Source organism: Triturus cristatus, chromosome 5_1 (assembly GCF_964204655.1).
Source record: "Triturus cristatus chromosome 5_1, aTriCri1.1, whole genome shotgun sequence".
Lineage (NCBI taxonomy): Eukaryota > Metazoa > Chordata > Amphibia > Caudata > Salamandridae > Triturus > Triturus cristatus.
The window spans coordinates 51642196-51668257 of NC_140587.1; the positions used below are offsets into that span (position 1 = coordinate 51642196).

General features: G+C 47.0%; 1 protein-coding gene across 2 annotated transcripts in view; it reads right to left on the reverse strand.

Annotated features, from left to right (window-relative positions):
- Positions 1-5707: 5707 nt before the first annotated feature.
- Positions 5708-26062, reverse strand: part of LOC146830145 (uncharacterized) — a 61497-nt gene continuing 41142 nt past the window's right edge. For both annotated transcript variants that reach the window (XM_085604396.1, XM_085604395.1), the window contains exon 2: positions 5708-8709. In XM_085604396.1, the coding sequence (XP_085460522.1) occupies positions 7554-8699 (1146 nt within the window). In that variant the 5' untranslated portion in view covers positions 8700-8709 and the 3' untranslated portion in view covers positions 5708-7553. The remainder of the gene's footprint in view (positions 8710-26062) is intronic.

Below are 26062 nucleotides of genomic sequence, written 5' to 3' on the forward strand. Positions count from 1 at the left end.
CACACTTGCATATGATACAGGTGAACTATCTACACGCAACCTACCTATGCTCTTGTTGCATACAATGGATGTTCCCAACTGGCCAATTTATGTGTACACGCTGCGCACTCCCTGCCGCTGCTTCTTTCCACATGGCATGGGATTGCCCGGTGCTGAGACCTTGTTGGAGGGGGTAGAACGGGAGCTTACAGAGGTCTGAATTTGTGGGTCCCCGATCCTTGAGGCTCCTTGTGGGGGTGGCCTGTCTGGTAGCCAAGAGAGATATGGCCCGACTGTGGAAGCAGTCTTTGCCCCTTTGCTGCTGCTGTGGCGAACAGGAGTCGACTACTGAGCACAGCAGGAAAAACTGACCTATGAGGTATGTGAATGCCCCCATAAACATGATAAAGCGTGGTAGAAGTGGTGGTCCTATCATGATTTGTCCTCATGAACAGATGGATTCCTGGTGGGTTTGTTTATTGTACTGTTATGACTTTGAATGCTCTACTTTTTCTGCCTGTAATGTTGGATGGCGCTGCTTCATAAACAAAATAAAATTGGTTATCACAATATATATATATGTATATATATATGTATTATCTACTGGCGGTCGCCAGTAGATAGTTATAGTTAGGACCCTGTTTCCATAGGAAATCCGCAACATTCTATTTGGAATAACTTTGGCGCCGGTCGACGAATCCTCGCGAAATTTTCAAAATAGGTGGGGCGCTACGCTCCGCTCCTACCCTGAAAGTCTCGGGGGGATTCGTCAAGCGGGGGCTGAGATAAAAGGGGGGTCCCAAAACGCGTTTTTCCCATGCATTTTTCCATAGGACCTTTAGACACAGCTACAGCCCGAACGGCTGAACAGAATTTAATGAAATTTGTCAGAGAGGTAGTCCTCAGGTCAAGGCAGTGCCTTTTGTAGGTTTGGTGTAAATCTGTTGAGTAGATTCTGAGAAAATAGCCTTTAAATCAATATATATATCTGTGGCAGCTTACGGTGCGCTTACGGTGCGCTTACCGTACGCGTACGGTGACGTGCGCGAGCGCGATTCTGATTGGCCGTTAGATCTTAGTAAACATTCGAATCGGTCGAAACCAGGAAGCGGCGGCCGCCATTTTCTCTCTCGCACTCTGACAGGGGGCTGAAAAACAAAGTGCAAAAACATGTAAAGGGGCTGTTTAGACAGCTCCCAAGCACCTAGCCATGTCGAGGGAGTGCATGGCATATAGTCTTATAAAAAAACATACATTTTATCTGTCACAACGATGCTCATCATATGTCCTCCATGTGCGCACGGTGCGCGAAGCGCACCGTGCGCGCACGGAACGAACTGCGTTAAGTGGGCGCGCACGCCACAAATGGCGTAAAGTAACTTAGTATTTAAAAAACCGTACAAATTCACTGAAAAAACCATAGGTTTCACACACGTTATAGTTAGGAATTAGCATTTAAAATACCTTGCAAATTCACTGAAAAAACCATAGGTTTCACACATGTTATAGTTAGCTGGACATTTTACTGATAAAAAACCAATGAAATTCCCCCGTTATAGTTACTGTAGGCAACTATAACTCACGCGACCGTAATCTTCTGCTGATGACATATGTGTCTTTATGAAAAAAAAATATTTGTAATATATGTATAGCTAAAATTTAATGGAAGAAGACATGGGCAAATAAGTGTCTAAATACAGTATTAGCATCAGCAGAGGATTGCGGTCGCGTGAGTTATAGTTGCCTACAGTAACTATAACGGGGGAATTTCATTGGTTTTTTATCAGTAAAATGTCCAGCTAACTATAACATGTGTGAAACCTATGGTTTTTTCAGTGATATATATATATATATGTATATATATATATATATATATTATAGGATATGTCCATAAGTTTCCCATTGCAAAATCACTGGCAGGCTCCAAATATGATCTCAAGGTAGAAATGCAACTGCCTTCTCTAATGTCTTAAGGACTCAGGCATTTGTTTTTTACAAAGAGCTTCCTAAAGGGCGTATCTAGTGAGTAAGGTTTTAGTAATAGGATATCCACGATGACTCTCCCCAGAGAGCGGTGGGAGGAGCGGTGTGGGGGGCGTGGCCAAGGTGGCAGCTGTGACGCCGGTTGCTCAGTGGTGAGCCCTGATGAACCCCCCTGCGTAGCTTATCCTGATCCCTGCCTAGCATCAGACATGATCTGGGTCCCTCATTCACCGCCGATGGCCACCTGCGGTCGCCGGGGCCCTGCGTGTGGGAGCGCAGTCCTCCTGTTCTGGATTGTGGCTCGGGCACGGTCTAGCGTGAGTGTAGGAATGGGCGCCCCCTGCGGTCGATGCGGCTCATGGCAGAGCCGTCGCAATGTGCAGGGAGAGTGATTTAATCAGACATGCCCCCGCGCTTCCCCTATGGGTGAGCACTACACCGCAATGGAGTGATCACCAGTTGGCGCATCAGCCTGGGTTTGTAAGTCGGGGAGTGGTTCAATGGTTGGGTATCACATCTAAGGTTTGTTCAACCGTCGACGACTTCCATCATTGGCCTCAAAAAGGGCACAGGTGAGACCTCTGTGGGGTTGAGGCTCATGAGGCGAACCTGCACGTCAAGAGCTATGGGCGACACCGCTAACTCTTCCTTGTACCCCTACAATGTCTGACGTGGGATGTTCGGGCATGGCAATGCGAGGTTCGCCTCAGAGGTTCACTTCACGGTGCAACATCCTCAATAGATCCGTAGGGTAGGAATGTAGTGTTTGGGGGTCCATTGGATGAGACCCCGTTGTTGCTGGTTGTGCTTTATGGCCCTAATATGAATCAAGGCACCTTTATGGGAATGCTCACACACACCCTCACTACCCATGAACACATTTGCTCCATGAATCTGAGGTGGGGACTTCAATATTCTTCCTGATCTAGTTCTCGACAATTGTTCTCCTCTGTTTTTGGGAGCCCAATCAATATTCACATCGTAAACATATGATGCCTTTTAGATCCAGTGATGACGGAGTACTCACACTATTCCTGGGTATGCAACCTTCCCAAAAGAACTGATCTCTTCTACTGTAGCTCTGAAGCGGCTAAATATTTAGGCCATACCTTATACAACCATAATCCCCTCAAATTGATTTTCGACCAGGAGGCAGGCACCCGGCTATACCCTCACGGCTCCTCTCCACATGAACAGCTTCACGATGAGGTATTCCGTGTATCACTGTCAGAGAGTGTGGACCTTATTTTCGGTGAAAATGCAGGCACAGCTTCTAATATACTCCTCAACGGGAGGCCTTAAAGTGGTTCCTGGAGGGTGTATTTAACCTATCTATGGGAATACATTTGATGCTCCTCAGAAAGCTATCGGCGCTAGAAACCAAGATTAGCACCCTGGAAATTAACTCTGCCCTCAACTAGTTAGCACAGGGAAACCTGGATTACAAGGCGACTTTAACTAGGTTGCGCGCCCTCGATTACACAGAATACGAGCCCTGGCAACGTATGGAGCGGGACATGGCTGGACATGGCTTCTGCTCTCAGAGACTGCAAGGACCCCAGTAGCAGCAATACGTGCCCCGCAGGGTGAGATTTTAAACACTCAGGCAGAGATCAAAAAGATATTTTGCTCCCACTACAGTAGACTCTATGCTGCTCCAGCAAGGGGTGGGGGTTCCTTGCATTGAGAGGTACTTGGGCAATCTAGGTCTGCTGGAAGTGACCCCTCTTCAACGAATTGAACTGGACACTCCACTGTGCTGTAATTGGGTCTTGGGCCATCTCCTGAACGTGTGTTCTCGTCAATGGCGGGAGGCCTATTACCACCTCCTCTCACCTGTCTGATGTTCCTGTGGTTGGTGCCGGTTGTCCTAAGTCAATTTGTTTAATGTACTATTCGTTAAATCTGTCAACCCCAGTGTACCACTGGCTATAATCCAAGACAGTGGGCGTTTACCCCTGTGTTGTAGTGGGAAGACAAAGTCATGTTGGTTGAAAACCAAAAAAGAAATACCAGGAAAAAAGAAGCAGAAGGCCCAGCTGTGAGGTTATTTCTGTGAGCAGCATCACTGGATTGATATCTAATGCGAAGAAGGAGACTATGTGCAAGCCCCTATCGACACGGGAATGTCACTTTTTACGATGTTGTGGAGATAGGGGCCTCGCCTTATTTACAAGCCCCTATCGCCACGGGAATGTCACTTTTTACGATGTTGTGGCGATAGGGGCCTCGCCTTATTTACAAGGCAGCGTTAAGCCACTGCTTTGTAAATAAGGCCCCCTTTTACGCTGTACTGAGCTTAAAAGTTGCGTGCAGTGGGTGTTGCAGTGGGCGTTCCAACGCAACACCCATTCATTTTGATGCTGCCCCCTATTTACAAGGACAGCGTAAATAGGAGGCAGCGCCAAAATTAAGACCAGGGAAAACCTGGTCTTAAGTTGGTGGAACGAGGAGAAATGCTTTATTTCTCCTCACTTTTTCCATGTGTGTTGCCTTGTGCAGCACACATGGAAAAAGCTAAAAGCCGTGGATTGTTTACGTACAGGAAGGTTCCCCTTCCTGTACACAAACAATCTTAAAATAAAATACAATTTTATGTCTTCCATGTGTGTTGCATGAAGCAGCACACATAGCAGTGACAAAATGGCATTTAAAGATTGTTTATGTACAGGAAGGAGACCTTCCTGTACATAAACAATCTTTATCCTGCCTGCGTTGGCGCTAAGCTGCTAAGTGTAGCACCAGCACAGGGGGAAATGCAAGGCTTCACCATATCGTTGTAAATATGGTGCAGTCTTGCGTTTCTGAAGTGGCGGAGTGAGGCGTTAAGCCATGACGGCTAACGCCACTCTCCGCCACTTCCTTGAACATATGCCCCTGTGTGTTGAGTCTGGCTAGGGGCAAGTATTGGGTGAAGTAGACTATGTTTACCTGGGTTGTAGGAATGTAGGGCCCGATTCACAGAGCTAACTTAAGACAAAATCCTAAACTTACTACCATTTTGGTATTCACAGAAGGCACTTACTCATTTCGGTATTTACAGAAGTTAGGAGTCCTAACTTTAGGACTCCTAAATGCCTTCTGTGAATACCGAAAGTCTTAAAGTTAGGATTTTTCTCAGTTTTGGAGTAGTAAAGTTAGGACTCCTAACTTTAGGACTCCTAAATGCCGTCTCTGAATACCGAAAGTCTTAAAGTTAGGATGTTTCTCAGTTTTGGAGTAGTAAAGTTAGGAGTCCTAACTTTAGGACTCCTAAATGCCTTCTGTGAATACCGAAAGTCTTAAAGTTAGGATTTTTCTCAGTTTTGGAGTAGTAAAGTTAGGACTCCTAAATGCCTTCTGTGAATACCGAAAGTCTTAAAGTTAGTTCCAAAATGGTAGTAAGTTAAGGATTTTGTCTTAAATTAGTTCTGTGAATCGGGCCCGTATATACCAGTCTAGCTATCACTGCTCCTCCTGCCATCCTATGCTGCTGCCATATAGTTTTAAATTCTGTTTCTCAATGAATTTCTGAGGCGATTTCACTGGGATTTTACTACATTGCTTGTCGTTGTACTCTATCCTATCTTCTGTGGAAATGAATTGAGTTTGTATCTTAATTTGCTTTTCATGTAATAATTGTGTGTATATTTTATGTGGACCTCATTGGAGATCCAAATTCTTTTAAATATATTAATTTGAATTGAATTGTGTTTGCTAAGTTGAAAGATCCCTGGAGATCCCTGACTTAAATTTCTAAGAAGGAGATGATTTGGTTGGTTTATTTATTTTGTTCGGAGTATAGTGCCTCAACATGTCCACAGAAGAGGCATCAAGGCACTTCACATGGTAATGGAAATACAATCAGAATAAAAACAATATAAAGAATGACCGACACAATCATGGAAAAACAGCCATGGTACATACAAGAGTCAAACGGATGAACTGACAGTGACTCAAACTAAAACATCATATAATGAAAGAGGGACTAAATATGCCCTCCAAAGAACTGCCAGTGGGACAGTTTGTGGGTCTTGACATAGAAAACACATCAACAAATAGTTCTTTAAAAGTGCTTCTCGAGTTAAGGGTGGTTTAGTCTAGAAGAGTCCTGATTTATTTTTTAAAGAGAGTACGAGAAGAAGGAAGATTGATGTGAGTTAGTCGGGCAAGCCCAATGTTGGGGCCATTGGCATAGAAGGATAACTCCATTCAGTTTGTAAAAGTGATTTGCTCCCCGAACCTCTCCCACAATAGTAGAATTTCTGCATTAGATATTTGGGATTGTCCAGGTGGGGGGCTTGATAGGTGAGGCCAGCCGTCTCGAATGTGCACCTGGATTCCAGAGGTAGGCATTTGAGAGAAGCAAGAACAGGAGTTTGCGGAGAACTTCTCTGAATTGAATACATGTCGAGCTTGGAGAGGGTCAAGAATTGATTTGTGAAGACAGTTTTGTAACAAAACTTGAGCCCCCCACCCCACCTTTGGACTCATTCAAGAGCTCTCAGGCAATGGTACTGTGCTGAGGGGGCCCCCTGGAGCTTGGGGGCTGTGGGGTCCTATGTTCTGCCACTGCGTGAAGAGCAGTGAGTGCACCCCCATAGTCAATTTAAGAAATAGCTATAACTTTCAGTTGCTAATTTTAGATCAGCTTTAGAAGGAAATAGGGTGCCCTGGTATCCCGCATTGGCCAGGACACTGCTGGTTTTTCATCATCTGTCCTGGCAGATTTAACTAAATTCAGCACATGTCGTAGTATTTAGAGCAGGTCGGCTGAATATAAAGCAAGCCACGCTTTTATGAATTCCAAAGACGGAATAGTTGCCATCCTAATCAAAAATCAATTTGATTGACACATATAATACTATTTATAAAGTTTGCTGTTAATTTGTTTCCCTTAGTGCGTCAGTGTCTTTGTTTTCTATGTTAGTGAGTGTTGTCTTATATCATTCTGTGCCCCTTGGTGGGTGTGACATATTAGTCCTACTTCAATGTTTGTGGAATGTCCCAGTTTTTGGTTTTCAAAATCTGATCACCGTAGTAGAAGTAAATGATTTCAACCCAAATCAATTTAAGTTGATAGTGTGCGCTATTCTGGTTCTACTGTCAGCATTGGCTTAATTCCAGGGTCTTCTGAAGGACCTGCCCCGGTGTCTGCTGGCTGAACTCTGGAGGGTAGATCTATCTTTGCTGTTCAGGCAGAGTTTCCTAACATATTAGATCAACAAAACTCTCATTCCTGCCACCCTATCCATGATGGTTGTGTACACTGCTTACTCCAAAGATCATGGGGGTGGGTCGGCCACTGTAGACCGGGCGGATGAACCATCACCATTCTTTGAAGACTGAGCCCTGCGGCTTGGTGGATCCAATGGTGGAGATGGGACGTTTGTCATGGACGAAGATATAAACTGGGCGGCTAAACGGTCACAGAGGAGTGGGTGGATTGACTGGCTGCATAATTTGTTGTAGTTTGGCTTTGGGCTTTTTGGAAGTTAGTTATTGATTTTTCTATGGTTAGATAATGGCTGACTTGTGGCTGCATGGTATGACATATATATTTTTGATGGGACATTCCACTTATTGAAGAGCCATAAGACCATGCTTCTGTGCTATGACGGGATACTTTGGGGGTGCATCTCACTTAGGTTCTGGGCACTTCCAAAAGAGTCATCACAAAAGCTAAGGTCCACTTCCCTTTCAGATTCCACAGTCCAGCCATAGTTCCTTTTGGCTTGACAATATCGGTTGACTGTTACTCTGATCCTAGCTCTACGCACAAGGCTTTCCATGAATGCTCTGCGAATGTATCTCTCTGGAACACACTCATCCACAGGGAACAGCACCTGAGTGATGGACGAGCTCTGGCCCGGCGGCCGATGCCCATTGATCTGAATCTGGTAGTTGTAATAGCGGATTCCCCCAGAGTTCACAAACCCCTGTAGATCCAGGCGCAGGTTACCCGTCCGTATGATACTGGATGTTGGCTGGGGTCGAAGGCAACCATTGGTCCAATGCGCAATCACCTGGAAAGCTGCCTCATCATAGTAATACCCTCCATCAGCCAAATCTGTGGTGGGTTCAGCTTGGAACTGAGTCCGAACCCTGTTGCCGTGATCAACTCTCTCACAAACAATCTCATCAAAATGATTCACCATTAATTGCCGTCCCACAGGCTCCAACTTGCATTCGCTATCTCTTACAAATCCGCAGTAGTCCCAGGAACCCCCACGGTAGCACCAGTAATAGTTGTGCCCATGCGTGCCGCAGGGGTGGTTTGCATTACACTGTGTGTTCCTACATGTGACAGCTGAGAGCGGGGAGCAGTAGTCCCACCCTGATGTAGTGTAGCACCAGAAGTAACTTGTTTTATCAGCTTTGCCACACTCATCCTGACAGATGCGGTGATAATTGGAAGTCACGTGGGATACAACTTTCATCTCAACTCGCCCACAGTAGCCCCAGCTTCCACCTTCTGTGTAACACCAGGAGTAGGAGTAGCCATGGCGTCCACAGGGATGGTCCACTTTGCACCGCCTGCCGTAATAGTCCCGGTTGGCTGTGGGTGAACAGTAGTCCCACCCACCCCGTGTATGGCACCAGTAGTATCTGTGTCCTTGTCCGCAGTCCTGGCACTGTAGGTCATATTTGGAGGAAAAATGGTCATAGTCCACTCCATGGACTCCAGCTTCTGGGAGTTTCAGGCAAAACACTGCAGCCAATGACAGACCGAGCACGGCATCGAGTCGCCACCACATCCTGCAGAGTCTGTAACAGAGAAAGAGTAAAAAGACTTATTTATTTTAAATGCATTTTATTCTTTTTAGGTCAGCAGTATAAAGCACAAGTTAACATATGGCTCATGGACACGACCAAACTGCATTAAATGCACAGAATCAGGCATACCTCGTGCTCTTAGTCCATAGTTAACACATATAACAATCGTATACAAGTATGTTTCGACTAATAATTGGCATTATGTGCTCACGTCCCCCCTGCATATCTAGGGACAAAATATCAACAGGTAAGTGGACATAGAGAAGTATAGATTTAGTATTCCTAACTCCACATCTACATACCTTGAAGATATATATATTGCCATGGTGCATGTAAAGGGAGCTTGGTTTAGAAAGTCTAGGTCTGCTTAGCTCTTGATATTCTGGTTTCGATATTCAGGGTGCACACCTGCGAGATCAACTAACATCAGAATATTTAGTCTCAGCCAATGTTTGTACCATGTATTCTCTGAAAGGTCCCCAAATGTCCTTGGGCGTAGCGCTTCAGGCTTTGGAGGGATATACACACCTCCCCTTTACTGTTGCAATATATAGCACTCGCTGTCCTGCGTCTGGCTAGCACCAGCAGTAGCACAACTAACGTCTTAGTGCCATAAGGGATGTCGGCGACATAGCCCAACAGTAGTGGTAACAGTGTGCAGGTCAGGTGGCTGGTGGTAATTTCATTGTTCATCCCAACGGTGTGTCAGTCAATCTTGTGTGGGACAAACAAGGATTATAAGCAGAGGGGGCGATAGAAAGGAAAGAACATCTACAAATGTTTTTAAGTTTAAAAATCTTTATTTTTCATGGGATGCTATATACATGTTGAAAGCAATAAAGATATTTGGGGAAAAAATCTTATTAACTTATTATAGGGCAATGTTATGTTGTTCTAAACAATGGTGAGAATGCAAAGGGATACGTTTATAAACTGAGCAAAAACTGCATAAAATCACGCTAAAATTATAGCAAAAATATATAAATATCACAATTGAACACGTTGTAACTGGTGATACCTATGAAATACTGTTTTAGGTTTTGTCTATAAAAAGAATGGTGAGTGGGAGAAGACAGGGCGGTGATGGCAGGCATTCCTAAAATGGAATACAATATGAATGATAAATGACGCACCAACACTTTGTGGGGATCTAGAGCCCCCTTGAGACCCGCTACCTTTGCTACTGATGTGGGAGACCCCAGAAAACAGCTCCCCACACGCCCGGAGGCGTGAACCCCGAGTGCCTGCAGGGTGGCGGAGCTGGCCTCCAGCGGGCGCCTAAAGCACTTCCGGCTTCCCCGCTGTGCGGGATGCGCTTGGGCCAAGGGTGGGCCCGTCCTCTGCCCGTCATTGCCAGGAAGAGGCAGTTGAGGGTACACCTCCCATGGCTCTTTAACTACTTGGAAGCCCTTCTTGTAGTCTACCGGAGAGTCCAATATAAAGGCACTGTCATGTGAAGGTGTTTTTGGAGTTTTCCTTCTATTTTTGGAATTTTAAGTTGCTGGGGCCAACATTAGGAAGCGGAAAGTAGCAGAGTCGGGCATAAAATGTTGTCGGGCTGCACCTTGGATGGGTTCATTAAGAGAGCAGTGTTAATAAAGAACGGTGGCTTCACTAACTCCCCATCAGTCCAAAGCTAGGGTTCTCTCTAGGAGATGATCCATCTAGCTCCCCTTCGAAAGTTGAATCGAGCCACGCTTATGGTGTGGGTGGCCGCCGATCCGACCAGATAGAAGAAGGGTTAGCGAACACAGTGATCACACCGAGCCTCCCACTGGGTCAGGGAAGCCCTGCAACACTTAAAGGCCCAGGGAACAAGAGGAAACCCTCAAAACGAAACAAGCATTTACGAGAGTTTGAGCTATTGGCATTGTAAATGACAATGCCTTTTATTCATGTGTTGTTTTTTAAACAGATCAATAAAAGGCATTGTCATTTACAATGCCAAAAGCTTGAACTCTCGCAAATACGAGACCTATTGCATTGCAAATGCGTTTGGTGCCCTTGTTATAAATTTTTTTAAAAAGCATTAGGAGAAAGCATGTGGACAAAGCTATTTGAGTAAATAGTGCTCGGAGGTTTAATTAAAGCCTATCGAGTAACTACACACATAACATAGGGAGTCCCCTGGTGAGGTCACAAAATGAGATAAGGCGCTACTAAGGAGGGACTACTAAGCCTATTGACCAATGAAGAGCCACAGTTTATAGTGGACAGTGACACAAGCCAATGAAAAATATGGGCGGAGAGTGGGCGGAGATTCAAGTCTCTACTGGGATACAGCATGCCTATGAGAGCAGCGCATGCGCTGCTCAGGCTTGACCTAAAAACGATGTCCTGCGACCACAGGGAAGACGGGAGCTCTGGGAGGGGGAACCCTCTCTCAAGATGTTAGAAGGATCCCAAGACTGGTGCGATAAATTATCTGCATTAATAAAGTAAGGCCTTGAGCCCATTTATTAGCACCTGGGAATGATTGAGACTGCGACAAGGAGCATGAGGGATGCAATGTGTACTAACCAGGACACATCTGACTTATCCAAATTTCCACCCACTAAGAAGGTCGACCCTCCCCAGTCACCTATTACTGTGCAACCCTCTTCTATGAACACCAACCACATGTCCACTGAGCAAGGAGAGGCCAAACAGTCTCGAGTGGGGCAAGGCAAGGGTGCTGCAGAGGGAAGTGGGGGGGGGGGTGAGAGAAGCAGCATGCTCAGTCAGGGCGCCAGTGCCGGGGTGTGCGCCACATTCTTTGAACCTCCCATCAGATGCTTGCCCGTATGTTGTCATATTGTCTAATGTCCCCTGCCTAGCCGAGGAGCAGAGGAATCCTTTGTGCAACAAAAGAAAAAAAACACACACTGGTTGTGCACCCATGCGGGTTTCTTACATCAAGATGGCGGGTGTACAGGGCCGTTTCTACCATTAGGCAAGACAAGGCGGCCGCCTAGGGCGGCAAAAGGGGGGATTTATTTTTATTTGAACCTACGAAAGTAAAGCTAGGTGGCCGCCTAGTCTTGCCTAATGGTAGAAACGGCCCTGCCCCAAGCAGATACAAGAAGGTGGCAGGAGATGGGGGTAAGAGAATGCTGAAGCCAGTTCGCAGGGCCACGTGCGGCCATATCGGGCTTGCCAGCGGCGCCCTATGCAGCCGGCTCCCATCTGTTTGTGTCTGGGAGCCATCCACACCCCTTTCCAGGCGTGAGGCAGTAGGCACCGTATAAAGAACGGAGCTCCGCAGTTCCCTGTCGGCGCTCCGCCCGTTGAGAACTCACACGGGCTGCCTCCCTGATCGTCCACTGCAGCACAGCCCCTGCCTCACCTATCCTTCGTTTTCCAGCGGCTGGGGCATCAGTCCACCGATAGCCCAGGTGCCACCTCTCGGCACTCAGCACAAGCATCTCGCTGCCGGGCACTTCCGCCTGCCCCCTGGTAACGCCGAACCCCGATAGCACAGTGCCACACCAGACTGTACCCTCGGCCCAGTCTCAGGGCCGTCCGCCGGCCCGCTACAAGGGGCAGAGGCTCTATCCCTAAATGCAGGTGGGGTGCAGGGGTGTAATGCCACACTCTGTATTAGGGACTTTGCTCAAGCAGGGCCGCAGGATACGCTGCCATATTCGTTGACCACGCCACCTTCACATGATTGTTGATGTTAAAGCATAACACGAGTGTAGATAAATCCTTCTTATGCATCGGGTATAAGAAAAACAGGCTCTAGCTTATTGTAGGCAAATTTATCAGAGTAAGCACAAACTCTTCAGCAAATTCAAGGACTGCATGTGTTTGATATGGGTAATTAATTTGTGGCGATATGCATCTTGTGAAAGTACATGCGAAGGAGGGCTGAATGTGCAGTTGACTTATTACAAAACTGCTGGATTTATGGTGTGTTTTGTGGCGGGGGGGGGGGGGGGGAATCAACAGGACTACAAATCCCTGAGTGTAAAGCGAAAACCTGGACTGGACGATCTACTTTCGCACGGAAAGCTCAAAACTCCGAATAATTCCACCAGAAATAAACATAATTTGTTAATTTTAGCCAACGCCTCTTTCAATATTGCTAAACAAATTAGAATTGATAATAAAATAGAAGAAAAATACATTAGTTCAGTTCATTATAAAACAAAAATAAATCTATTTATACACTAAAATGTAAACGCTCTATGGTGTATTAGCACGCTTAATTGATGAACTCGAAAAAAGTACTGGTGATACAAGACATCTCACAAACACGCACATTTCACATCTAAACAAAATGTATTTCGGTAATCCAACCGCAAAGTGGATACGTATCAAATACGCCGACTTTGAACAAAAATAACCCCTCCTCTTCCTAAATTAAAAAGAAGAACCTGTTGCATCGCCAGAACCCTCAAAACTATGGAAACTATGTATTTCCATCCAGTCTTAAGGGCTTATTGGGTCAGAGGGAGCCATGCACGAGGGGCATTGACTGGTGCAGAGAGCCCTGTAGATGAGAGAGGGGATCCGGAAGGAGGCCTCCTGGAAGAGAGGCGCCGAAAATGAGGCTGCAGGGATAAGAAGGGAGCGCAGGAGAAGAAGTAGAAAAGGTGGGGCCGGCATCGGACCCGCCGATAATATGGCGGTCCTGCCGGCCCCCGACGATCCAAAGGAGGCGGGCCAGTCGCGCACAGCAGTGACGCGACAGGCGCGCCACCTCTCCCATTGGCGGGCCAGGTCATGACCCGGAAGTGAAAGAATCACTTCCGGGTCACGCAAGTCGCCAGCCCTCATCCCTCTGAGGGGCAAGTACTTGCCCAATCAAAGGCGGGGGAGCAGAGGAATCTTCCTCTTTGCCCTCCGCGCTCCCTAGCCTTATTGTGCGACCTCGCTAGGAGGTTGTAATTTTACTATTTGTCTATTTCGTTTTTAGGTCTCGCCTGAGACAGCGCTTTAGCGCTGCTCTCGCGAGAGCTTTTGTAAAAGGGGGATCTGGAAGTGCAAACAGTGCTTTTCAGGCCTCCAAATACAGTGCATGTGCGCTGGGCGCGCGCACCATTTGGCAGCCTGAAAAGCACTGCCTGATCACTTCGCGGCCCCTTTGATGTCCTCAGTGAGCCGCGCGGCCACTGAGGACATCAAAGTGCACACCATTTGCCACCCCCTTCCTACTTGTTATTGTTTCCTTTGATCCCTATCTTTCCCTTTCTCAATCTCACCCTCTCCCTGCCTTTTACAACTGCGGCCGCACCACTGTGCCCACCCCCACTCCCTCCTCGTCAACTTCAGAGCGCGCTTGTTTATTTTTTGAAACTTTCACTAACCGTGTGTATCTGTGGTGCGGCAGCGGTTTATATGTACTCTTCCTCATTCTTCCTTTATTTATGCTTGTGTTGGCTTACTAACTTCAAAATTTCGGGGCTTGTGCTTTTGGATTGGTATTCTCTCTTTTTTTTTTTTTAAAGTACATTTAGTAATTTCGTCTTCCTGTAGCTGCTGTGCTGCAGGGGCCATGTTTGGGGAGGGACCGGGCTTTAAAGGGCGAGCTTTTTCTTGGTCATTTTGGACAGTCTTTTATTAAAAACGAATAATCGCATCCTAGCTGCAGCGTTGTAGATGCCCTGAATGCAGAGACACCGGCCGTTAAACATCTGCGCTATCTTCGTTGTATGCTTCTGGCTGTACATCTCCGTCCCTCACCCCTCCCCACAACATACATACTAGAAACAAGTTGAAGGGGACATGACCCATTTACATGGCACTGCCAATTTAAACGTTTAACTTGATTTTTTTGGTTTACGATAAGATATTTCTAAAACATTCTTTAAGCACGTGCAGTTGTAGATGCGGCACAGCAGGGCCCCTGTAAACGGAGACACTGGATTTAAAATGTCCGCATACCGGTGTCTAGTGTATCAAGTTTATAATCCAGGGTCTTTAGAGCTGCATACCAAATGTCTTGAACCTCGCACAGCTGTAGCACTGTAGTGGTCCTGCATACGGAGGCACCGGGCTTCAAAGGCTCACGTTTCAAAAACTGTACTGTAGGTGTATACATTATTGCCTACCTCTATAAACAACATTAGTGGACAATTTAACGAAGATCTTGATGGTGTCAGCATAGGGTCTTCCATTACAAAGGGTTTATATTGTTCTCCCTTTTAGTTGGCCGCATTGACCCCTTCCTTATCAGCAGAGGCATAGCAATACATTGCATACAGATGCTACTTGAACATACTACCGACATGATATACAGGGACGTGGATTTTGCTCACACACTCTCTGCTTAGCAACAAGGATTTTTACATCGTTACTAAGCTGCAAGTTTTTTATTAAATTCTTTTAGGAACAGTTTAATATAGTGCCAAATCCATCAAAAGGTATTTGTGCGGTTTACATGAGCACCAGTTCCGTTGCACGGGCATACATTCATTTGATGGGCACCGGGAGATTACGTTATTTTCCCACAATCACAGGATGCTGAGCTGACCACAAGACTCGCACCTAGTTCCCTTGTTACAAAGCGGCCAGCTCTGTCCTTAACACCACATTCAATCTCCTTATGCCCCCCAAAATGCCCTTATAATTTCGTTTTCGCAACACCCCATTCACAAGTGTATTTAGCATGCGTTTAAACAATTTTTTTTCCAAACATGTTGAAATGCAATATTACTTGGTTGTCGCTGATGTGCCTTTACCCCCTCTATAAAGTTGTAGTCACTCTTCATTCACTCTGTACCTATCTGCTCGAGCAAAAAACAGTACCTCTGTCAAGAAATATCATGTTTCCTGTGGTAATTAATTCAATGTTTCTAACAAATGAAAACATCTTGCTGATCGCTTCATACCTTTACTTTGCTTCTAGCACAACGTATAATTACACGATCCAAACTCTGATGCCAATATACTTTAAACAAAGCTTTCATTTTAAAGTTGCCACAAACGGTGGCAAACACCTTCCTACACAAACAGACACCAAGCCTACCATTTTCGTCACAAGTCGCCAGCTCAAACCCAGCTATTCAGGTTTATCAAATACAAAAACATATGTTGCCCAAAAAGATTTTGCCAACAACAATACTGCTCCTTCAAAGAAACCGCGTTTCCTTCCAAAATGCGGGCAATTCCCAAGTCTGCCCCACCTTATCAGCCCATCGCAAGCAACCATCTGTGCACAATTGTTTTACTTCCACACTGTCTGTCGGCACTTGGGAGACGCTGCATATCTCACATAAAAGTCACTGTGTCCCAGCACACTGAGGTAGAACAGGAAGTCGAAGTTAAGCTTTACATGGCCCCAGTGCTTTATTTGTGCCGGTGGTTTCTGGTGTTCGGCACCAGCACTTGATTGTCAGCACCAGATTTAGTGACAGTCCACCACATGCTGGCGCTGTCTGGTTTTTTTTGGTTTTTTTTTTAGCACAAAAAACGTGTTTATTAAGTCAATGTACATTGAAAATGAATAATCCCAGTATTGCCATTATTATAGCTTTGTGTGGTCTGAAATAGGCTGAATTGTCACACTTATAGGCGTGTGATGGTTAGGTGTTATGTTAGTACGGCCATTGCAAGTGCTGGCAGGGTATGAGTGGTGCTGGCTGCAGTGGCATCCAAGAAGGGCCAATACTTCACTATGGAATGCTCACACTTCTTTGTGTATGGTGACTCGGTGCACCAGGTGACATGGAGACAGGCCTGCTCTGATAAAGCTCAGTAAAGAAAGCCTGTGTCTGGCTAGTAGCCGAAATACCATGTAGCCCAAATAACATGTATTTAAAAAATATATAGTAGACGAAGATAACATCCTAAAAAGTCATCCTATATTTTAACCACTTAGGTTTGCTTTCTGGAACGTTTTTTTTTTTATTTCAAACAATTACAATTGTTTACTTTGTGTACGTCAAAAGAACCAAAATGACAGGAAAGCGCTAATGAATAGCGTCCCGCCGCAAAATGGCAATTTTTAAGACATAGACAAAATTGAAAATAATATACAGAGACTTTTTTTTTTTAAAAGCACATTTTAGCATTTGCCTCCTTTATGTATATTTCATACTCGCTTTTATTACGGCTGCGCATCATTACTGCCTTTGGATACTGAACGTCATTTGATACATTTTGGCTTGTTTTGTTAAATATAAAAATACAATATCATCGTATCACTACTGCCATAAATCAATCTAGGTTGGATTTCAATGCATCACCACATGGTGCAGTTAGTGAAGACATTATTTCAATAACATTATTTATATTCAACTTTTAAATTCATTTCGGTAGATCTGGGGATAAACTGGATTTCCAGTGTTCATTATATAGCACAAAAGCCCAAACGTGGGTGTGTCTGGCCGTTCACCAGTGGCACAGAAAATAGCAGTAAATGTTTTAGCAACCAGGATACTGTACTGAATGGATAAATACTAATAAGCTCCCAAAGGCGAGGCCTATTGGCATTGCCAATGCTTGTTGCAGATGCGGTGAGCCTTCGTGGTGAAGTTCTACACAGAGAGGATTTCGTGGCTTTCGTAATCGTTGCCAAATAAAACGAGACACGCTGGCCTAATTCTTTAAAAGTGAAAGAAAAAGAGTCCCTCTGGCCTAATGGTTAAGGTCTTGGACTCTTACTGTGAAGGCTAGGTGTTCAATCCCTGGTGTTGCAATGTTACTGTTTGCTCAGTCTAAAGTGTAGGCAATGGTATTTCCTTCCGTAAGGTTGGCAAATATTTGATTTAAGAGCGAATAATAAATTAAACTAATTAATTCATATAAAGCTGAGGCTCATGTTCCCAGGGTTGTGTTCGTGGCTGAATGTGTTAGGATGCAATTTTAATAGAACATACAGGTGGGGCAAGCAACTGCGATTTCAGGATTAGGTATGAAACACTTGCGCTGCGCAAATAAGTATACTGTTTGTTCAGCATTTAAGTTTAAAATTGGTTCTACGTTGGGAGTGCAGCGCGCAGGAGGCCATCATATTTTGGGGATTGCGCTTCGAGCAATGGTGCTTTATGTATTGCAGTGATACAGTGCTGACAAGTATTTTATCCAGAAGAACGTTCTTACGTTTGGTACCTTTTAGGCAGGTTAGGACAAAGCTAGCATTGTATACGCGGTGTTAGTCTAAGGGTCAAAGCATTTGGCACATAAGTGGCAATGGCAGGAAAAATGAAGCGGGCGACAAGCGCTCTCGCATGGAGTATATGATGGAGACGATGCGAAAAATGGTTAGCATGGACAAGAGATGGAAGAAGGTGGATAGATTGGGGAAAAATTTGGCAGATCTCAGGGAGAGGGTTGAGGGTCAAGAAGGGACCTTAGAAAGACCCAGGCGCACCATAGTACCCCCAAGCCCAGAGGTGAATTGGATCCACTTCCAAAGCGGGTTAGGCCAAAGAAAGGGGGGATTAAGTCTAAAGCGACGGCGCCGGTGTCTCAGCCTAAAGAGGGGGAGGTCCCTGGACCATCAGGAGTGGTCCCGCTGGGGGGAGTCCCTTTGAGTGCCCCGGCCCGACACTGCCAGTGGGGGTGGTACCTAAGGGAGAACCATTGCCTGGGCCATTACCGGTCGTCCCGGCAGGCGCAATTCCGGTAGCCATCACGCCACAGGGCGCAGGGGTGCCAGATAGAGGGGGCCCTAAGGATAGTAAAGCAGGCATAAACCCGGTTTCAACAGATTTGGTGGTGCATTTAGCGGCGGTTCTGCCGTGGTTGGGGAAAGCAGGGATTTTGTCACCAACTGTAGGGGGGAACGGCATGCAGGGCGACCCTGAGGCAGAAGCAAAGAAGTTGATTGCCCAGTTTGTAGGGCCACTAGGAACAGGGCTGGCGCCTCCTTCTCTTCCTAGCCCCATCAATGGGGTTTCACCAGGGGGCGTCAACAAAGAAGAACGGGTGGTGAGCCAGGCAATAGAGAAGCTGGCAGAGCCTGCTGGAGTGACCACAGCAGGTAAGCAGGAGACACTGTCAATGCTGGGGGTGGGTGAATCTCGTACCGGGAGGGAGAACGTGGCTAGGCATGTGTCACGCGAATTGAAGGAACTCATCTGGTCAGGGTGCTATGTTAGCATGTTTTCTCTCCTAGTAGATGAGAGAGAGAGAGAGAGAGAGAGAGAGAGAGAGAGAGAGGAAGCTAAGAAACAGAAAGACTGGATGCTCCCCAGAGAATGGGCAAGCGAGTTGTTATGATTCAGAGTGGAGGAGAACTTAAACAACTGGATCAGGGGTTTCTCAGTATTTATGGCAGTAATCGCAGAACGTTTCCCTAACATACAGGCAGAGATGGCATGTTACCAGAACCGCATTACCATGGCTCACGACAAATATGGGGGATGGGGTTGGAAACAGTATGACATAAACTTCAGGAGGGCGAAGGCATCGGACCCTGCGCTATCTTGGAGAATGGTTGACACAATCTCTTGGTTGGATCCGTTTGGCGTACCTCAGACCAATTTTCAGTTTAGCACAACGCAGGCGAACAGAGGACAAGCAATTCCAGCGTTTCAGCCTTATCAGCCCTTTCGGCCTGCGCAGAACACAGGCCCTGCCCATGGCTCAGGTGGTGGAGGGGGGCGGAAGGGGACATGTTGGGATTTTAACATAAGAACATGTACTAGGGCGCCAGGCACATGTAAGTTTAAACATGCCTGCTCTATCTGCGCGAATCCTTCCCACCCAGAATCCAAGTGTCTCAAAAAATCTAGGGATAAAGGCAAGAGAAAGCAGGATTGATGGCAGGGTGCACCGAGTCACACATTCCCCCATTGACGTCACAGCTATGACCCCGTGGCTAAACAGATACCCCTGTCATGATACTGCTAGGACACTGCAAGAAGGTTTCACATATGGGTCTAGGATTCCTGCCCCGGGTTATGTCGGGATGCCTGAATGCAAAAATCAATTGTCAGTAAGGACCAACCCAGGAGTGGCGGCAAATAAAATTGCTAAAGAGCTACGCCTGGGCAGAATAATGGGCCCATTTGATCGCATTCCGGTGCATAATTTTGTTTGTTCACCACTGGGTGTTGTCCCCAAAAAAGAGGAGGGGGAATTCCGGTTGATCCATAACCTATCTGCACCTAGAGGCTATTTACTAAACGATGCCATCAGTGAGGAAACTTGTAGTGTGAAATACGCTTCCTTTGATCAGGCTGTGGAAATGCTCAGGGAGCTGGGCCCTGGCGCTTTGATGGCAAAGTCTGACATTGAATCAGCATTCCGTCTTTTACCGGTTCATCCAGAGGACTTTCACCTGCTAGGCTTCAAGTTTCAGGACAAATTCTACATGGATATGTGTATGCCCATGGGTTGCTCGGTCTCCTGAAAAGTTCAGTTCATTTTTGGAATGGGTTTTTAGACGTGTGACTGAGCACCAGTCTGTCATACACTATCTAGATGGCTTTCTTAGCCTGGGGTCTGCGGGCTCTCGGAAGTGTGCGTGGGCACTGCAGGAATTCTGCACACTCATGCGGGCTTTTGGGGTTCCCCTGGCACCGGGAAAGACAGTGGGACCAACGACAAAGATAGAATTCTTAGGTATTGAGCTAGATTCAGTTCAAGGGTGTTTCCGCTTGCCGGAAGATAAGATTAAGAAGTTCAAGACAACCTTACAGCAATGCTTAGCTAAGGATAAGGTTACCTTGCATCAGTTGCAGCAAACGGTAGGACAGTTGAACTTTGCCCTTAGAGTGATTCCAATGGCCCGCCCATTCTCTCGCTCTATCGCCCAAGCCATGACCCGGATTCAAGAAAAACATCATCACATTCGGCTGTCGACTGAGGTCAAGCAGGACATGCGGATTTGGATGGCATTCCTGCAGGACTTTAACGGCAGGGTGTTCTGGTCCGGTCCACCCACTACTTCTGCAGAGTTAGGTTTATGGACTGATGCTGCGGGTAGTGTGGGATTTGGTGCCATACTTGGCAATGAGTGGGTAGCGCACAGGTGGCCAGACGCATGGGTACGGAATGGTCTAACGGCTAACATTGGCTTCTTAGAATTGTTTCCTATCTGGGTGGCCCTAACGGTATGGCCGGACAGGCTGCGTAACCAATCAGTGGTATTCTGGACTGATAACATGACTGTGGTGGAATGCATCAATCAGCAGGCTGCGAGATGTAAGATGATCCTCTGCCTGTTAAAAGAGATTGTCCTGTTGTGTATGAAGGGGAATATATTGTTTAAGGCTAAACATGTCCCAGGCGTATTGAATAATGCTGCTGATGTAATCTCTTGCTTCAAGATGCAGGTCTTCAGAACACACCTCCCTTCTGCAGAAGCGAACCCAACACCCTTCCCAGAAGTACTTTGGCTGATTGGTGCCCCCAACTACCAAACCTCGTGGCAGCTAGCTTAGCTCCCAGGACAAAGAAAGCCTATGAGGGGGAGTTTTGGGCATATTGCACTTTTTTAGGGAGGGATTGGGCAGAAGATTGGCACACTCCAAAGGCATTGCTACGTTACTTAGGCGTATTGCATGATGAGGGACGCTCAGTGGCGGCAGCCAGGCGCCACGTGGCAGTGATATCTTTCTTCGCCCGAGCCAGGGGCAAGGGGGATCCCACTGATAGCTTTACCGTAAGGAAGGCTTTAAAAGGTTGGCAGCGCATCCAGGGAACAACACCAGATTCAAGGCATCCAATAGGAGTGGAACTACTAGCTGCCCTACTGGGGACGCTTGACGCGGTCTGCACGACGAAAGGGGAAGCTTTATTATTCAGGGCGGCTTTTTCACTAGCCTTTTATGGCGCATTTCGCGTTGGGGAATTGGTCGCCCAGAATAAACAGGATGCACAGGGAGATTTGCAGTAAGACCATGTGAAGATACATGGCGACGCCCTACTAATATCAATTACAAAGTCCAAAACTGACCAAGAGGCCCGCGGTGAGGGGTTAGTGTTGCACAGAGCACATGGCAATCCACGCTGCCCTGTAGCACAATTGGAGGCATTTTTGGGGCAGAGATCTTCTATAAGGTGTGGGACTTTATTAATCCATGCAGACGGTACACCTCTCACCCGGTTTCAGTTTAAGAGGGTCATGGACATGGCAATTAAGCAGACAGGTTTAGATCCTGCTCGCTTTGGAACTCACTCGTTTAGAATAGGGGCTGCGACCGAGGCAACAGCGAGGGGGTTACACAGCAGCAATGTCAAGAGAATTGGGAGGTGGTCCTCCAATTGTTACAAACGTTATGTGCGGCTGCACATGTTGTAAGTGGGCCATGTGCACTGTACTGATGCGTGTCATTCTGCTTAATCTCTACAGTTTGTCAAACCCGTCAAGCAGGGGGTAAACTGGCATCGGAATATCTGCAACAAACAAAGGAAGGACAGGCATCTCCGACAGCGTCAGGAACACAGGTGGTTTGGACTATTGGCCATTCCTATGTGACACGTTTGAAAGCATTTTTCTGTTCAGGGAACTACATGCACAGGGTGGAGAAGGCTGGTTTAAAAGTCTCATTCCATGGGAAAGGGGGCCTTTGTTTGAGTCAATGCAGGGGTTTTATAGGGGATTTGCTGAGTAGAAGGGGTCCCTGTCCGGATATCATTATCTTACACCTGGGAGGGAATGATCTGGTGAATCTGGGTAGAAGAGGGCTGGTGGAATCCATAATCACAGAAGTGGGTTGGTTAGCAAAAGCATGCCAGGGATGCACCATCGCATGGTCGCAGATGGTAGAGGGGGGAGTTACGCTTTTCCTAGGCTGGTTGGCCACCCCGCACGTGCACAATGGTGCCAGTAAAGGGCGCAGAACGGCAAGGGCCCCTGATGGAGATAGTATACAGAGCGTACGGGGGTAACTGGGGGGGGGGAAGTACCCTCACAGTGAACGGGCCCTCTGCGCATGCGCACTCAGGCGGGAGGGCGGGGTTTAATTGATAAGGATCTGACCCCAGTTATTGACCTTGCCGTAGGCTCAAACATGGATACGCAGAAAGTGATTGCCATTATGATTATGAATGATGTTATGCTTAGATTCGGATAGGAATAACTTGTATTAGAGTTATGTTAAGGATAGCCATCTGATATCTGTACATATCAAATGTAATCAAATGTCAATTATATGATTATCTGCGTAAAGTTTTGTAAAAATTGTTAATAATCATTGTTTAATTAATTTTGTTAATAAATACGGCTGGGGGTTATCTACGACCCCCTTTGCCAACTAAACTCTTGTTCTTGATATTCTGTGGGTCTGAACAAGGGAGGAGAGGGTATAGGTAGTACCAAGCCATATAGAAAAGGTGGGGCCGGCATCGGACCTGCCGATAATATGGCGGTCTTGCCGGCCCCCGACGATCCAAAGGAAGCCGGCCTGTCGCGCACAGCAGTGACGCGGAAGTGAAAGAATCACTTCCGGGTCACGCAAGTCGCCAGCCCCCACCCCTCTGAGGAGTGAGTACTTGCCCAATAAAAGGCTGGGGAGCAGAGGAATCGACCTCTTTGCCCTCCGCGCTCCCCAGCCTTGTCGTGCGACCTCGCTAGGAGGTCGTAATTTTACTATTTGCCATCCCACCATCCCCTAGAGCAAAGGTTGTGTTGTGTACAGTTGTCTTCTCTTTTCATTTCAGGTTGTGATGTGTAAATAACTTGTTTTTCCCATTTTAAGGTAAAATTGTCATATTTTAGTGCGATTCCGTGGTCAGGCGGTAAGGTCATGATTGGTGAGCAGTAAATTTAAGGTCCTTAGGGGGCGGTGCCATTCTTGAATGGGTCGCCCAAGGGGGAGGGACTAGTCGGCCCTCCTAGAACTCTCCAGGGGCAGTTACAGCCGTTGTGGCTGTATGGGTGCGGGGGAGGGGGGAGTTACGCTTTTCCTAGGCTGGTTGGCCACCCCGCACGTGCACAATGGTGCCAGTAAAGGGCGCAGAACTGCAAGGGCCCCTTATGGAGATAGTATACAGAGCGTACGGGGGTAATCGGGGAGGGGGGGGGGGGAAGTACCCTCACGGTGAACGGGCCCTCTGCGCATGCGCACTCAGGCGGGAGAGCGGGGTTTAATTGATAAGGATCTGGCACCAGTTATTGACCTTGCCCTAGGCTCAAACATGGATATGCAGAAAGTGATTGCCATTATGATTATGAATGATGTTATGCTTAGATTCGGATAGGAATAACTTGTATTAGAGTTATGTTAAGGATAGCCATCTGATATCTGTACATATCAAATGTAATCAAATGTCAATTATATGATTATCTGTGTAAATGTTTTTAAAAATTGTTAATATTCATTGTTTGATTAATTTTGTTAATAAATACAGCCAGGGGTGATCTACGACCCCGTTTTTCAACTAATCTCTTGTTCTTGATATTCTGTGGGTCTGAACAAGGGAGGAGTGGGTATAGGTAGTGCCCGGCCATATGAAAGGTAGAAGGAGGAAGCAGGGAGCGAGCGCTCCAGGGTTAGCGGGAGGCACCGTGAGAGAAGCGAGAGCTCCCGGGTGAAGGTGGGAGTGCCGGCATGTAGGATGAGAAGGGCAGGAGGACAGAGAGTTCAATGATCCATGCAAGAGGGAAGGGGCACCAGTGATGCGAGAGCATGGACACTACTGCGGACTGTCACTGAGAGAGAGGTGCTGAGGGGGTGCTACCCACGGAGAGGCATTGAGGACTGGCACTGATTGAATGATAGTGAAGGGCACTGAGGACTGGCACCGAGGATTGATACTCACAGACTGTCTTGAGGATTGGTACTCACAGAGGGGCACTGTGGACTGGTACTGAGCGAGGTGTACCGAAGACTGGCGCTGAGGACTGCTGCTAACAGAGTGGCTCTGAGGACTGTCACTGGAGAGGGATTATGCGGACTGGCGCTGAGCGAAGGGCACTGAGGATTGGTACTCACCGAGGGTCTCTCAGTACTGATACACACCAATTGAGCATTGAAGACTGTGTTGAGTGAGGGATACTGAGGACAGGTACTGACCGAGTGAGCCCTGAAGACTGCGCTCACTAAGGGGTACTGAGGGCAGGTACTGACGGAGTGAGCACGGAAGACTGTGTTCACTGAGGGGTACTGAAGACAGGTACTGACAGTGACTTTGAAAACTGTGTTCATCGAGGGGTACTGAGGACAGGTACTGACCGAGTGAGCCCTGAAGACTGCGCTCACTAAGGGGTACTGAGGGCAGGTACTGACGGAGTGAGCACGGAAGACTGAGTTCACTGAGGGGTACTGAAGACAGGTAATGACAGTGACTTTGAAAACTGTGTTCATCGAGGGGTACTGAGGACAGGTACTGACCGAGTGAGCCCTGAAGACTGCCTTCACTAAGGGGTACTGAGGGCAGGTACTGACGGAGTGAGCATTGAAGACTGTGCTCACTGAGGGGTACTGAAGACAGGTACTGACAGTGACTTTGAAAACTGTGTTCATCGAGGGGTACTGAAGGCAGGTACTGGCCGAGTGAGCACGGAAGACTGTGTTCACTGAGGGGTACTAAGGGCAGGTACTGGGTGAGTGAGCAATGCAAAGTACTATTTTTTTTGTTTCTGGTTTTGAAAACGAGGTGCACTTGACGCCTCAGTAGTATTTAAACACAAGGCTCTATTGGGCATCCGTGTACATAGTTCTGTGAGTGTATGGCTACCGTAACGGTCTGGCGTGGGTGTTTCGTTGAGGTCGTTTGCAGGACTGACTTTTGTGATCATGTTTCCTGATAGTAAATGAGAGTAACATAGAAGGGTTCGGCAGTAGAGGGTGTGCCTCTCTAGCCTGGATGACAGGGGGAGAGAGTGATTGATGGTAGAAAAAGGGAGGGGGCGGCATTTTTCAATTCTCGCCTAGGGCGGCAAAACACCTAGAAACGGCCCTGACTGTGATAGACACACCCGGGCCCGTCTTGGGTAAAGGAATGCTGTGGGTGCACTCTCGACGTCCGGGCCAAGTGCACCTTCCTGCCGAAACCGGACCATCCTGTTCCGTACTTCCCTCCCTCGTGATCTCCTCTAGCTCACTGGAGGGCAAAGGCGCTATACATAGAAGCAGCGCCTCTCCTGGCACGCACGGTGGGAGATGAGCCCGCCGATGGTGCTGAAAGGGGGAGAGAACTTCAGGGCTAAATAAACCCTCGCTCTCTCACACCGCCCCAACATGACCCCAATTCAAACTTCGATGGCAGGGCTAGTGCACAAAGGTGGGCGACGTGGGTAAACCCCTGGCTAGTGAACCCCTGTGACAGCGCCTGCTGGAAGCCTTCGCGTTGTAAGGCAAATCACTGAGCAGTCAGGGACTTGTAGTTTAAGGATATGAAGCTAAGTACAGTTCACTAACAAGCATTAAAAATGCAATAGGCCTCGCCTTTTATTAAGTTAAAGCCATTTGCTTTGCTATAAAATACCATTAGCAAAGCAAATGGCTTTTTTTTTTAGAGTTTG